General features: G+C 32.5%; 1 protein-coding gene across 1 annotated transcript; it reads left to right on the top strand.

The window, feature by feature from the left end:
• Positions 1 to 8,413: 8,413 nt before the first annotated feature.
• Positions 8,414 to 13,396, top strand: CYP74A1 (allene oxide synthase, chloroplastic-like). Its single transcript, NM_001289366.1, is given in 4 exon segments — positions 8,414 to 8,533; positions 8,765 to 9,306; positions 11,814 to 12,245; positions 12,736 to 13,396. Coding segments are annotated over 4 exon segments (1,464 nt in total). The 5' UTR covers positions 8,414 to 8,460; the 3' UTR covers positions 13,153 to 13,396.
• Positions 13,397 to 15,727: the final 2,331 nt, after the last annotated feature.

The raw sequence follows: 15,727 nt of genomic DNA, 5'->3' as shown, positions 1-15,727 counted from the left end.
ACTTAACAAACTTTTACAAAAGGTTTGTCCCATATTTTTCTATACTTGTAACACCACTCATTGAGTTGGTGAGAAACCATGTTCCTTCATGGGAAGATACCCAGGAAATGGGTTTTCAGACCTTACCTTACTTCAACATACCAAACACCACTAATACATATGTTTTTGTTCTTTTTACAAGTGTTGAGGGAAGGAGCCCAGAGTATGAAGAACCTCGGGATTTGAGGTCAAATCCTTTCCAAGGTGGAGGGAATGATGCAATCCTATCCCGCAAGGGCATTGGGTAGAAGACTCCAAGTAGATTGGGCTAGAGATCCAAGGGAAGGCCCTAGGGTTCTCATGAGCCTTAGGGTAGATTTCGAGCCCATAGGCTAAGTATGAGCCCGCTTATCTTTGTAAATATTAGAATAGGTTTTTCTTTCGTTTGGGCCTTGTATTTTGGCCATTCTAGTAGTATAGGGTTTTAGCCTTGTATTTCGGGGCATTTTGAGTAGTCTTTGTAGTAATGACTTTTTTTTGTATTTTCATGTTTTTTGTCATGAGGGTGAGCTTAGCTATTATAGGGGGTGTGTAGCTAAGTTCTAGCTTCTCATCTCAAGGAGGTGAGCTTAGCTATTAGAGAGGTATGCGTAGCTAAGCTCTGGCTTCTTTAGGAATCTTCTTAAGGAAGCTTTTCAAGGAGGTGAGCTTAGTTATGAGAGGGGTGTGTGTAGCTAAGCTCTAGCTTCTCAAGGAAGTTTTCTCAAAGAAGCTTCTCAAGGAAGTTTTCTCAAGAAAGCTTCTCAATGAAGCTACCTAGTCTATAAATAGAAGCATGTGTAACACTTGTTGTAACTTTGATGAATGAGAGTCTTGTGAGACACAACTCAAAGTTCAACTTCTCTCCCTTTTTCTTCCTTCAATTTCGTGCTCCCCCCCTTTCTCTTTCTCTCCCTCTTTCTTTTCCTCCATTGAAGCATCCTCTCCAAGCTTCTTATCCAAGGCTCATCTTGGTGGTGAAGCTCCTTCTTCCATGGCTTATTCCCTAGTGGATGGCGCCACCTCTTACCTCTTCTCCTTTGACTTCCGCTGCATCTCCATGGTGGAAAATCACCATTAAAGGACCTCATTGAAGCTCAAAGATCCAGCCTCCATAGAATCTCCACAAGCAAGCTTCCATCAGTATTAGGGCAGACCTTCTAGCAGACGAGTGTGCCGCCATCACCTACCATGACACGGAGGGGGGCGATGTTGGTGGAGGGCAGCGAGAGGAAATGGGCCAACCGAGCTTGCATGAAATCATGGGTGCTACCGCCATTTACCAAGATCCTAACCTGTTGATGGTGGAGTTTGCCATACATTCGAAAATTCGCGGGGGCAGGCATGCCGGAAAGGGCGTTAAGACTCAACTGTGGTGTGTCGGGTAGTGAGACCAAGGGTTCGTCGCCATCTGAGGGAGGTGGAGAGTCTATGGACAACGTGGGGTTGTCGTTGGTGATGAATAGCTGCAAGCGAGGTTTGCAGCAATGACCAACAACTCATTTTTCATCGCACTGATAATAGAGGCCGCGGTCTCTACGAGAGGCTAACTCTTCGGGTGAGAGGCACCACACAGGGAGTTTGGTCAGAGGTGGGGTAGGCTGGGTGGTCTGTGGTGGGGGTAGAGGTGGTGTTTGGGACGGAATGAGTGGAAAACGGGTGGGTCGACGGTGATCCTGGAGCTTATCCTCCTGGAGTTTAGCCAGAGCAATGGCTTGCGGCAACGACATAGGTTGCAACGCTTGGACCTCGCGGCATAGGTCGGGGGTAAGGCCCGAAATGAAGCAGCTCAAAAGGAGTGGGTGCGCGAGCCCGATGGTACAATTGGCCAGGCGTTCAAATTCAGAGAGGTAATCATTGATGGAGCCTCTTTGTTGGAGCTTGAACAAAGCACCGTGTGGATCATCGTAGTACGACGGGGCAAACTGAGCTTCGAGAGCTTGAAGCATCGTTGGCCATGAAGTCAAGAGACTGTTACGGCTCATCCACTGATACCAACATAGAGTCGGGCCCTCCATATAGAAGGAAGCTACAGTCAAACGCTCGTTGTCAGGAATGCAGTGATACTCGAAGAACTGGGTGATTTTGAAAATCCACCCCAGTGGGTCTTGGCCGTCAAATCTGGGAACGTCGAGCTTAATATGTGGGCGGGGAAAAGGGGAAGAGGGTGGCGAGGATTTTGGTGAAGTGGGAGGGGGTAAGGCTAGCTGGGCAAGTCGTTCCAGGATGGAATCGATTTTGGAATCCATTGTCGTCTGTGCTTGTGCAAAAGATGCATGGTTCTGGGAAAGGGATTGTTGACTCTGAGTGAGGCAGAGCACGACCTCCTCGAGTCTCTCTACGGTAGCCTGCCTGGTATTGTGGTCAGGCATGCTGGGAGAGACAGGGCAGGTCGGACCAAAGATGATAGGGGTGTAAGCTAAACTACCAGACTACACTAATAGTAAGTTTACTCAAATTCTTCCTTGCCTTTATTTCTTCATTGATCATGGTATTTATAGTGAATACACTGATGGATATTGACACTTGGGCCATAACAGAAAGGCACAAAGCTACTAGACAGGAATAACAGAATGCAAAAAGCAAAATAACAGAAATGCTAGAGCTGTCGGCAAGGGCCACTACAATGCAGGTATGTTAGTTTCCTGTGTGCACGTGTGGGCCTGTTGTCATTAGGATTATTGTTACTATCAGGTTCAGTGCTTTGTTGTTTTCTTCAGCTCCAAATCATATAGGTGGTTGTTGTTGTCAGTGGAGAACTTTAGAAGCTGTGGTGGTGCACACATGGCGGTGGTGGCTGTTGCAGAGGAACCACCCAGAAAGTCCTCAAACTTGTGGTCGCCGGTGAATATTAAGAGGTTGGTCTATCATGTGCCAGTGGTGAGGCTCCACACCAAGTTGTGTGACGGATGTTAGGCGCATGCAGATTTGGATGTTTTTTTTTGCTCACTGTTCCTGCACTCTTTTTTTGCCTTATGGAAGTGCAAAAAGCAATCGCCTACAGGTTTCCATGTTAGAAAAGTTTTGGATTTGATCTTAGATTGGCTTTATATGAAGTTTTTTTATTTGTTGAAACTTCACAGGTAGTCCAATATACATCTTTCTCTATATGCCCATACAGGGGTATTTTTTTAAAAATCCATTAAGGGATGTGAAAAAGTTTGAAAAAGTATTTATTATTTTTTTGAAATTTCTATGACTATATTTTGAAAAAGTTATAGAAACTAAATGACTAGATGCAAATTAAACCAAAATGTAGTTTGATTAATTTGCATCGAATCAGTTTTAAAATAATAGTTTAATCTAACCATGTCCAAATTTAATCTAACATTTTATAAATAGACTCAACCCTACCCTGTGTAGACTTTTTTGGTGGTGATAAAAATTACACTGTATAGAGTTTTATGGATAGGATGAGCGAGCATGAAATCAATAAGAAGTCATGATTTACTTTGATTCAAAAGTCAACAAGCAATTAGTGGTTGAATAATAGTAGTAGTAATTTACATAATATTTGGTAGATTTTTTTTTATTCACCATTCGTTAATGACTATGCACCTGAGCATTGTCAACACTAAGAATAAATTGAGTTGAATCGTAGAAATCAAGAACTACAGAATTCTCATATGTCTGCTTATCAAAGTAAGAATGGCAAGTATAATCTAACTATAGTTTCATCCTTTTTTGCAGTTATTAAGCAAAGAAAAACACAAGAAGCATAGGGATATACTTGAACAATACAAATCAAAAGCAGAGTACTATATTTGCTCATGTCTCAACAAAAACAATGATAGCAATATTGTTATACCATTTTAATATTTTTTTATGTGAATATTTGATTAAGAGTCTAGAATTAGAAAATTTTAATCTTCAATTTGACTTCTTAATTTTTTATAGGATAGCTTAAGCCTTTTGGAGAGAAGCTGAAGGATAAAGCCCTTTGGAAGGTCAAAATTCTGTCATATAACCATACTCACTATCATGCTACATTCAGAATATGGTCATTTAAAATATGTTTGATTTTTGTGTGTTTAATATATATATATATATATATATATATATATATATATATATATATATATATATATATATATATATATATATCTTTTCGCTTTGTAGGTTTTTTCTAGAAATAAAAAATGGAAGAAGAAAGGAAGTGTCTGAGTATCTTTTCACTTTATTTAGTTAACTTCTTTCTTTCATTCATGGTATTTCATTTCTCTTATTTTTATGATTTTTTTTCATATGAAAATAGGGACTTGGATTGTTATCCTACAATATGATAAAAGAAACATATATATGATTTGTGTTTTGTCTAGTCATGTTACATTTTTTGAATAGACCATTTGATTTTTCTTAATTAGAAATCTAATTATTTTTGGTATGTTTTGTAATTACTATATTTCAGGTAGTAAGGATTTGAAGTTTCTTGGTTTGGTCTAAGATAAACAGACTATTGTTATACAAACTCATTGGCTCAATTGTGCTAAATATCCAAATGTTGATACATATGTTTTAACTTTTTTTAGTGTACAAGTTTACAATGATCTATGATTTTTGGACTCTATTATCTGTATTTTATTTCTCAGTTATTTTTTTTTTCTTTTCAAATACTTTATTATTTCATTATTATATGAAATCTTAATAGAAGTTACTTCTAATTTTAAATAACTGTTTTGATTGGGGTGCGACTTGGGAGATAAACTTGGTATTGTGTTTCAAAAAAATTAAACATATTTCTTAACCACATGTTTATAAGTATTACCTTAATCTTAATAGATCACAATTATCATTCATGATAAACAATCATGTTTAAGATTATTATAGACGAAAGATTATAAGTATTACCTTATTCTTTAAAAGTGAATGGGAATGGGTATCTAATTACTTGCCCTATACCTATTATGTAATGTTTTGTTTAAATGCATGTATTGTTAGCTAATATATTTATTACAACATAATTTTTCTACTTCATCTTTAATAATTTAACAAAATAATTTATTGCTTAAACTGTTTTACTTATCGGGGCTTATTCATGAAAGTAAGTTGTTACCAAAAATTTGTTTTGTTATACATTTTCTTCTTTTACATGTGCATGTTAATGCTTAATAGTGTTTGTTAATATACTTTAAAATATCTTTAAGCCCTAGAAATTATATATTTGTCATTCCATATTTGCACATTTGTCCTCCTTTAGTTGGCAAAATGAGAAATTTAAAAAATTAGTATCAGCTTTACTTTATTGACACTTGTTTGAATCTATTAAAAAACAAATGTGTTGCTACACTAATTTTTTTACACGTTAGGGTTTGAAGGTTCATCAAGAGTTGGGCTGCACTCTGAGTGAGTTCTCATGTGTTGATAATTTTTTTGGGATGTTACGGTTTGACTGGGGTAAAACAATGAAGCTTTTGGGTCATCTTTGCTCACAATCTATATGGTAAGTTGATTATATTTTTATGCTTTGTTTGTTTTTTTTATCTGTTTTAGATAAATTGATACATGGGTTCTAGAGCTACTGACATTGATGATCCAAGAATATCAAGCAACCGATGGGGAAGGAGGAATTCCAAAAGCATGCTCAATTTAGGTAAGGAAATAAATTTTAGTGGTACTTATATTTTGATGGTTTTGATATGGATATAATTTGAAGGTTCTGATGTGGATATTTACATTAGTTCTAAGTTATTTCTCATCCTTTGGTTATCAATTATTAGTAAGCTTTTGTAAAAAAATACTATTTTATATCAATAATATTATTAATCTTCTACTATTTGCACTTTGTTCATATTGTGTGAAATAATGAATGTCATAGCAGCACAATCCAAATGGGTACCATGTCCAATAGAATGCACAAGAAACCAGTGTATCTCAGCCATTATGCAGAATCCCACCCAAAGGGATATTCTTTCCTTTGTCAGCAAATAAGTTAAAACAAACTTATAATATCTTTTATACATTGCATTTTTGTCAATCTTTATCCTTACGAAATTATTATAAATACCATGAAAACAAAATAGCATAGCAACAAAAATAGCTCTACGAATAATCACTAATTGGCAATTTAAAGGCATGCACAAGGAATAATAATACACACGTATGTCGTACTACAGGTCTTATGTAACAAAATTGCAAAACACAAATTTCCAACTATAACCTAATTTTAATTTTTCAAACAATAACTTACAAACATCCTCTGTTTCTGGAAAGACGTTTAGTAATTTGGTTTCACTCATGTCTATAGAAATGTTAACAAGTTGATCCGGCAAGTAGCAATTATTTGATTATTCGATTCAAATATCTTGGATAACACATAACAACAAATAACAACAATATCATGGAACCTATACTACTCACAAGATTTCTGCCATTGCAAACTCAACAAAATATGTTACATCCATTTTACAATCCTACACACCTAATAAGACATTACACACATTACAAAACTCCAAAATTGACATAATATTTAAGACCAACTTAAATATTATAACATTGTCAACAAAAAGTTGAATGATAACTATATTTAAATTACGTTTAAATTATTGTCATGCATCTATTTAAATGACATGAACCCCAACTAAGATCTATTAATTTATCTTAGATTCTAATTTTTCAAACATTAAAAAAAAATTTACTTTTTAATCTAAGCATAATTTCAATACTAAAAAAAATGAAACAACCCGTGTGTGTATGCATGAATATCTGACTAGTTATTAAACTAAAATCATAAAGCTGCCTTCAAAAAAATTATGTTTTTTGAGCTGGACGATGTAGATTATTTGGGCTAAAAATTGGAAACAAAAGATGAGTTGATGTAAGGCGTTTGATGATCGAATTGATGGTTGATCAGGATTGTGTGACTGTGAATTTAGATTTCCCTTGCTACGAATGATCCCTTCTCTTCCTAGCTATCTATTTCTCATCTGTGTAAAATTTGTTATATAATTAAATTTATTGTAAAAATATTATTACTTGACACAAACTTTCTATGACTTTCACACTCTTCCTTTCTTGTCCATAAAAGGAAAAAGAGTACGCGCGGTGTTTGTAATTACGTAAAAAATGTAATAAAAATTATTTTGTAGCAGGTGATAGCGGAGAAAATATTGTATAATCCAAGATTATATAGTCCTACCCAATTTCTAGATGACATGTTAATAATTTTTTCACAAATTAATATATATATATATATATATATATATATATATATATATATATATATAATTACGTGTTATATAAATATTAATGTTCAGCGTTATGGTCCAAGATCATACAAAGCATCCACCTGTCCATATATTATACATCCAATTCGTTTTTCACGCGCACGTTATAATAATATATTAATATTGCAAGTACAGCACCGTTAGTATATATTTATTGAGCATTGTTAAATGGTATGACGAACGAACTTGTTAAGTAATCCAAAAAAAATGTGGGGGGACTTGTTACGAATAAATACGAATTCAAACGTTTAAATTTAATAGGTTAATTAATAGATTAAAATTAAAAGACATTTGACAGATATCATGATTACTTTGTTTTGTAGAAATGAAATAGGTGATAAAATTGAGTTGTTTGATTAAGATAAACCAGTGAAAAGAGAAAATTAAAAGTGGAGGATTTCACAAACAAAAGTTTCCAAGCTATGATAGCAAGAAATACAAGGAAAATACATGTTCAAAATTCAATTACCTAAAATAACCCTCCTTTTGCATGTTTGTAAATCGGTTATTGCTACTGTTGGTATGAAAATTGATTGTTTTCGTTGTGTGAATGATTATTTCGGATTCTCAAAAAACGATTCTTCAACCCGGATAATCGATTGTTATCATTTTCCATGTGCAATTTGAGACAATCCATTGTTGTTATACAGGGATAATAAAATAATATTTCTATTTCAAAACTTATTTCTCTCCTTTTCTTTCATTCTGAACCAAAAAGTAACCTCAATATTTTTTTTTTAAAATTTTACTTCTATTTTTCTCAAACCAAATAACCCAAAACTTCATCCTACTTTTTTTCTTTTTATCTATTCCTCTATTTATTTATTTCTTATCGATTTCTGTTTTATATCATTTATCTTCTTGCTGACAAAGAGAGTGTATAAGATATTAGTTTACCAGATTTGGTGCATCATCTTTGTAGATCTTGTACTACTATTCAGCATTTTTCATATTTACAATGCTTTTATAATTTTAATTTTAAATTAAATAGAAAAAACGTCAATTGCATTTCCAGCGTTTATTGTAATAATCCATCCAAAGAAATCATTTTCACATTCACCCCACCACACCACACAGTGACTCGATCTGTAAGGCAGGGACCAACTCATCATCAATGATTTCACTTATAAAAAACAAAATAAACCACCTTGCTCCTCCAACACACCACTATTCTTCACTCCTCCTCCTCCCTCTCTCTTCCAAACACACATCCTCAACCATGGCAGCACCATCTTCAGAGACAAAGTCACCATCATCCTCGAACACGCAGCTTCCGCTGAAACCAATCCCAGGTAACCAGGAATGGATCCACTTGGAGCATGTTTGAGACTCATGTAATTTTGTAACGGATCAAGATTATTGTTTTTGATTTTGTTTTATTTTTATTCGTTGAATTTATATCGTGTTATAATATTTTCAAGGACATAATATAATTTAAAATATAATTTTAAAAAATTATAATATAATATAAATATTATTTCCACAACTAAAAATTCTTGGATCCGTCACGTACGCCACCGCAGGCAGCTACGGAATGCCGTTTTTTGGAGCAATAAGCGACAGACACAACTACTTCTACCACCAAGGACGCGACAAGTTCTTCGCGACGAGGATTGAAAAACACAACTCCACCGTGATCCGAACCAACATGCCTCCGGGGCCCTTCATCTCCTCGGACCCTCGTGTCGTCGCGTTGTTGGACGGTGCCTCCTTCCCGATCCTCTTCGACAACGACAAGGTCGAGAAGCTCAACGTTCTCGACGGCACCTTCATGCCTTCCACCAAGTTCACCGGCGGGTTCCGCGTCTGCGCCTACCTCGACACCACCGAACCCAACCACGCACTCATCAAACAGTTCTTCCTTAACGTCCTCGCCAAGCGAAAAGACTCTTTTGTCCCTCTGTTCCGAAACTGCCTCCAGGAGTCGTTCGCGGAGATTGAGGACCAGTTGAGTAAAAACACCAAAGCGGACTTCAACACTGTGTTCAGTGACGCTTCCTTCAACTTCATGTTCAGGTTGTTCTGTGATGGCAAAGACCCTTCGCAGACCAACCTCGGTTCTAAGGTGAGGTTCAAATTAATTATACACACGTGATTTAATTATATATACTTCATGTTTAATAGATCTTGAGTTATTTTGATTCCGGAATTAGAGGTGAAATTCACTTGTACGTATATGATACTAAAATTGAAAACCAAAAGTAGCTTTTAAAAATAAATTAAGATATATTAGGTAAGGAATATTGAAAATGTTATCAATGTTATCAATGTTTTTGAGGAGTGCTATAGATAATGTTTTGGTCTTTTGGATACCGTGATTGGTGATTGGTTGTAATTTATTAAAAATGAACGATTTGAATAAGTTTTATTGAGAAGTAAAATTTACCAAAATTGATCATTTTTAATAAATTATAACTAATAGAAAATATCCAAAAAGAAAATGTTAAAAAGAGTGTTGCTACCACTCATCTAATGTATTTATACAAATACGATGGTTTTTAATATAGCTTACCGTTTTTTTTTATAAAATAATTGCTATTTTATTAATTAATATCTTCATCACACTCCTGGTGAGAAAGAAGGGTTTTTTTTTTTAATTTTGGATCTATAATGATTTTTTTGTTTTTGGAATATTGACTGAGGAAATGAATTTAGCATATAAATTTAAAGATACGCTTAACTATAACAATAAATAATATGCGTAAATACTTATATTATAAAAGTTTTTTTTAATAAAGGTTTTTGACACTATTGTTTAATTCCATTATAAATAATTATGTTTTCTTTACGTAATCAGTTTTTTTTTTCACATTATAAATGTTTTTGGCACTATTGTTTAATTCGATTATAAATAATTATGTTATTTTTTCACTTTTATAATTATTATTATAAAAATTTATCAAAAGATAATTTTTTATTAATTGAGCCTACATACTATATAAACGTATTAGATTCCTACTGATATTTGCTCATCCCATTTTGAGGCTAATTGGGATGGAAATAAGAGAGAGACGAGAATAAAAAAAGTAATAGGTGATGGAAAAAACAAGAAAATAGAAAGAAAAAAAGATGGAAGAGAAAGTAGATAAATGCTAATTTTTTTCTTCTATTATATATATTTGCAATATATAAAAATAAAAAAATATGCACTATTACTTACTATAGAGGTTAATCAACTGTCACATAATTGATTCATTTTTAACTAATTTTGTAGTCAGGATAATTTATTGATTTTTATAATAATTATTATAAAATATTATTAAAGATACTTTTTTGTTAATGAAGAATTTAAAAACTTATATATTGACAATACAAACTTATTAAGTTCTAATTGTAATGGAAAATACTCTATATACATTTATTCTTTCTCTTATGTTTTATTTTCATTCTATTTTGTTTTTGACTGGTATGTAGTGACATTATTCGCACCCCTCTTTGGGGTAAATTCTATTTTATAGATGTAACAGGTAATGTAATAGAAAAAGAAGAAAAAGTGAAAAGAGAAAAAATGGAAGAGGAAGTAACTAAATGTTAAATGTTTTTCTATATTACATCATTTGTCATATATAGAAAAAAAATGCTATTATTGATTATGCGGATTAATTGACGTGGCATATTAATTGACATAGAATTGATCCACTTTAACTAATATTGTGTTCTATGACAAATTTGTTTATTTTTATAAAATCTTGTCAAAGATACTTGTTAGATTCTAATTATATTAAAAAATACTCAATATATGCTTATTTTCGTTCTATTTTCCTTTTGAGCGGTGATATTTGTGGACCCAATTTTGAGGTGAATTGAGATTCTGGTAGGAGTGAGATACAAGAAGAAAAAGAGCAAATATGTGATGTGATGAAAAAAATAAAGTTACAGAGATTGAACGAAAAAAAAAATAGATGAAGGTTAAATATTTGTCATATACATTTTTCTCTGTCAACCTTTTTCTTTTATTTTTTCAATCTTACCTTTTTCCATATCTGCCATTGCTCAAACATAGCATAAAACCGACTTGACGTATACTATCCCTCATCACGTCTATTTTAACCCGCATCAAAGTGAAGTATATATATATAGTAGCTCCTGCATTTATTTTGCAAATTAGATCGATTTGACACTCCGAAGCCAGTACAAGATGAGGCCCCAAACATGCACCTACAAATTTAACCATGCACAATAAAATTACTATTTCCCTATCTATACTAATATAAAATCTGTCCAACTATTATCAAATGTCACTGTTTTGTATACTGTATAGTGTAGACTCACCTCTATCTTACTCAAATACCTTGTGACCCATCGATAAATATATTTTGACACCCAAAATCTATTATATACCTATTAAGAAAAAAGAAAAAAATAAAGATATAATAAATAATATGATATAATTAAAAAAAAGATAAAAAATATTGATGTAATGTCCAGATATGATGGTTTTCTTTATCTCTTCACTCTCTTTGTCGTAATAATCCCTCTCTGAGATAAATAATAAACCATGTACAACAAAATTTACTTAATTTTTTGCCTTGGAAATAATCCATATCTCTTCTCTTGTTTCATTCATTGCAGGGACCGAAGCTCGTGGACACATGGCTTCTCTTTCAGCTGGCCCCACTGGCAACTCTAGGCCTCCCCAAAATCTTCAACTACATCGAAGACTTCCTAATCCGCACACTCCCTTTCCCCGCGTGCCTCACAAAGTCCGGCTACAAGAACCTCTACGAGGCCTTTAAAACGCACGCAACGACAGCACTCGACGAGGCCGAAAAGCTAGGCCTCAAACGAAACGAAGCGTGCCACAACGTCGTTTTCACTGCAGGGTTCAACGCCTACGGAGGGTTAAAGAACCAGTTCCCCTACGTCTTAAAATGGCTAGGGCTAAGCGGCGAAAAGCTCCATGCTGACCTCGCGCGTGAGGTTCGGCGCGTGGTGAACGACGAGGGAGGTGTCACGTTCACCGCGTTGGAGAACATGCCTCTCGTGAAGTCCGTGGTGTACGAGGTAATAAGAGTAATGATACACTTGTAACATCTTTAAAAGAATTGATGTGATGGGTTCTTCAACTCAACAATCTATCGAATTATCTTTTTTTTTTAAATAATTTTTTAATATCTTTCTAATTAATTCATAAAATATATTTATATTAATCCATAAAAAGTGTTTTAAGAATTTAAAATAAAATCTATCACTATCACTAGAATAAAAAATAAAAAAAAATTCTTATATCATAATATGAAATTCATAAAAAATAATTTAATAACTCAAAATAAAATTTACCATAAAACAAAAAAAGTTATTACATCTTATATATTATTATGAGATTTTTATAAAAAAAAAACACGATTCAAAAACTTGAATTCTATTAGTAAAGATGTTCTTTTTGAAGGCGTAACAACATCCATATTTTTTTTTATCTCTAATATCATATCATAATATCTGTAATATCTAAGTTTTTTTTTTCTCTCTCACTAGTTAGATAATGCTTTCTCAGGTAATGCGGATCGAACCTGCGGTGCCGTACCAGTACGCACGCGCGAGGGAGAACCTTGTCGTTTCGAGCCATGACGCGTCGTTTGAGGTGAAGAAGGGGGAGATGCTGTTCGGGTACCAGCCGTTTGCGACGAGGGATCCGAGGATCTTCGAGGATGCTGAGGTGTTTGTTCCGCGGAGGTTTGTTGGGGAGGGGGAGAAGATGCTGAAGCACGTGCTGTGGTCGAATGGGAGGGAGACGGAGGAGCCTTCGGCGAGTAATAAGCAGTGTCCCGGGAAGAATCTGGTGGTGCTGCTGTGCAGGTTGTTTCTGGTGGAACTCTTTTTGCGTTATGATACGTTTGAGTTTGAGTATACGCAGGCTGGGTTTGGTCCTACTATTACCATTAAGTCCCTCACTAAGGCCTCTACCATCTGAGTTTGGGGTTTATTATCTTCCTTGTGGCAGCGTGGTTTTAGCTTAATTTTTAAAAAAATGTATGTGTTTTTAACTTTTTGTTTTTTTCTAAAGACATGTTGTAAAAAAAATAAGCGATGTTTTTTTTAAATTTAATTTGGACCGAAAATATTATTATTATTGTTATATATTATATATTAAAAACAATTTTATATTAAAATTGTGTGTACGTCTATTTAATAGAGCATATATATCTTATATTTAATTTAAGCATTTTTTATTGATGAATTTTTAGTTTATTCATTTTATTAATTATAATTTGATGACCAGTTTAAACTTAAAAAATACTTTTCAAAAAAATATTTTTTTTAAGAACAAATCGAATTTGCTTATTAAAAAACATTATTTTAAGCAGAACAGTTTAAACAAATATGTTAAAAAAATAAAAAAAGTTACCTATTTTATTTTAAAAAATTAGCAAATAAATTTAAACAAACAAGTCTAATATTAATTGTTAATATTTTTTCCCCTCCCTCTGCCAGATTCATGGATCGTTCCTGTATACACTCTATCTATTTTAATACTTTTGGGATGTATAGATAAGAAAAAGAGAGAGAAAATAAAGGTGAAATGTCTTAAAACCTTATGCTTTATCAAGAGTAAATATCTAAATGAAATCTCTATATTAGTATATTGTATAAATCTAGCATTTTAGTATCTGGAATTTTACAAATTTTTTTATTAGTCTAGGGTGTTGGCGGCTGAAATATTGTTATTTATATTAATTTTTAGTCTATTTCTATTATATTTATTGGGGTTGTTTTGCACAAGAAAAGTTATTATTCATGAATTTTATTTTAATTCTTTTTAATATATATATTTTTATTGCTGTTATGTGTAAAATAGTTCAATGAACGATATGTTTTTATAGAATTAGTGATAAGCACAGTTTTTAAAAATTTAATTAAAAATGACAATATTTTATTCATACAAATGTTAAAAATTAATGTAAGAGACTCAGAGTGTCTATCAAGTATTGAGTTGAGTATAGGCAAGTCAATTTGAATTACATCTAATGAGACTGAGAATCATAATTTAATCCAATCAGATTTGAATAAATTAGATTTGATTGATTTTTTAATAAAAAATTAAAATTAAAATTAAATTCAAATTTATTTGTTTGTCAACATAGGTTGAATTAAGTCAAAATATTTAAATTTATTTGTTATTTTTTAAAATTTAATACTTTTTAAAGTTAAAATTTTGTTAAATGAAATACTTAATATATTATTACCTTATGTGTAATCAAATAGTGAAAAAAATATCGATGAAATAATAATAATAATGAATCAACATATGTAGATATTAAAATTTGTTATCCAATCACTTTGAAAAAGTTAGATTGTATTTAACACAAATAAAAAAAATATTCAACTCATATTATTTGAATTGACGTGAGAAAATTTAAATTTGTGAGTCACTCTAATCCGAAAACACCCCTAAGTTGGGGGCTTGAAATGCTTGCACATGTTTTCCTTTGGCAGGCAACTGGTCAATTTGGAATGCATCATGCATAGCATGAGTATATCGTGTTAATTCTGTTGAATTGACGATGCATATTGTTCTACAAATGCACGTTATATAGAGGATTTGAATACTATACGATTACGTACCGTATTACTATTCAACATTTTTGTGGTTGAATAACTACTCATTTTTATTAAAAATATAAGTACGTACATAGTTAATGAGATGAAACGTGAAACGTACGTGGTTAATTTCCACCAGTATTTAACTGTCCATTTAACTCGTGTTAAACTGCATTAAATTCAGAAGTACTTGTCTAGAGGACATCATGATGGTTATGCATTGTTACCGTAGCATATCATATTATCATGTGCGTTTGGTATATATGCATCATCAATGGCGTCAAAAATATTGAAACTTTATATTTTCACCAAAAAAAAAAAAAAGAATTGAAGCTTTATATTATAGTTTTCACTTTTCATGTCTTATTTTTATTTTATTTTCAGCTTTTTAATTGGCTTTCGTTTTTATTTTGTTCATCATATTATTTATTATATTTATTTTTTTCCTGTTTAATTTCTATTTTTCTTCCATCTATGTATACATCCTAAAAATGGAGTGACCATTATTTCTCATTTTACGTATTTTGACGATCGAGTATATATCTGTACAGGATTGGAAGTGGAAAAAAAAACTATACATAGACAAAGAATAAAGATAGATAATAATATCAGAATTCAAAATTATAGATTTTACTTAATCATTTTTTTTATAGATTTTAGTATATATTTTTGTTCTCATACTTTGAAAACGATACCTTCTCCATCAATTTCATTTTTCTGTTTCAATTGACTTATAACCACTCGTGCCATTATCATCTTGTCGTGGAATTTCCTCATATTATTCTTAATAATATGTTTTTTTTTATTGGATTCTTAATAATACGTTAATACCATATTGCGAGAGAGAAGTGATAAAATAAGTATAATAAAATTTAATACATTAATGTATAAAATATTACCTCAGTCCAATATTTTAACTCTTATCAAGTACCAAGGGAATAATTGTT

The sequence above is a fragment of the Glycine max genome, chromosome 7 (genome assembly GCF_000004515.6).
Source record: "Glycine max cultivar Williams 82 chromosome 7, Glycine_max_v4.0, whole genome shotgun sequence".
In the NCBI taxonomy this organism is placed as follows: Eukaryota; Viridiplantae; Streptophyta; class Magnoliopsida; order Fabales; family Fabaceae; genus Glycine; species Glycine max.
This window is presented reverse-complemented; position numbering and strand designations above follow the sequence as displayed.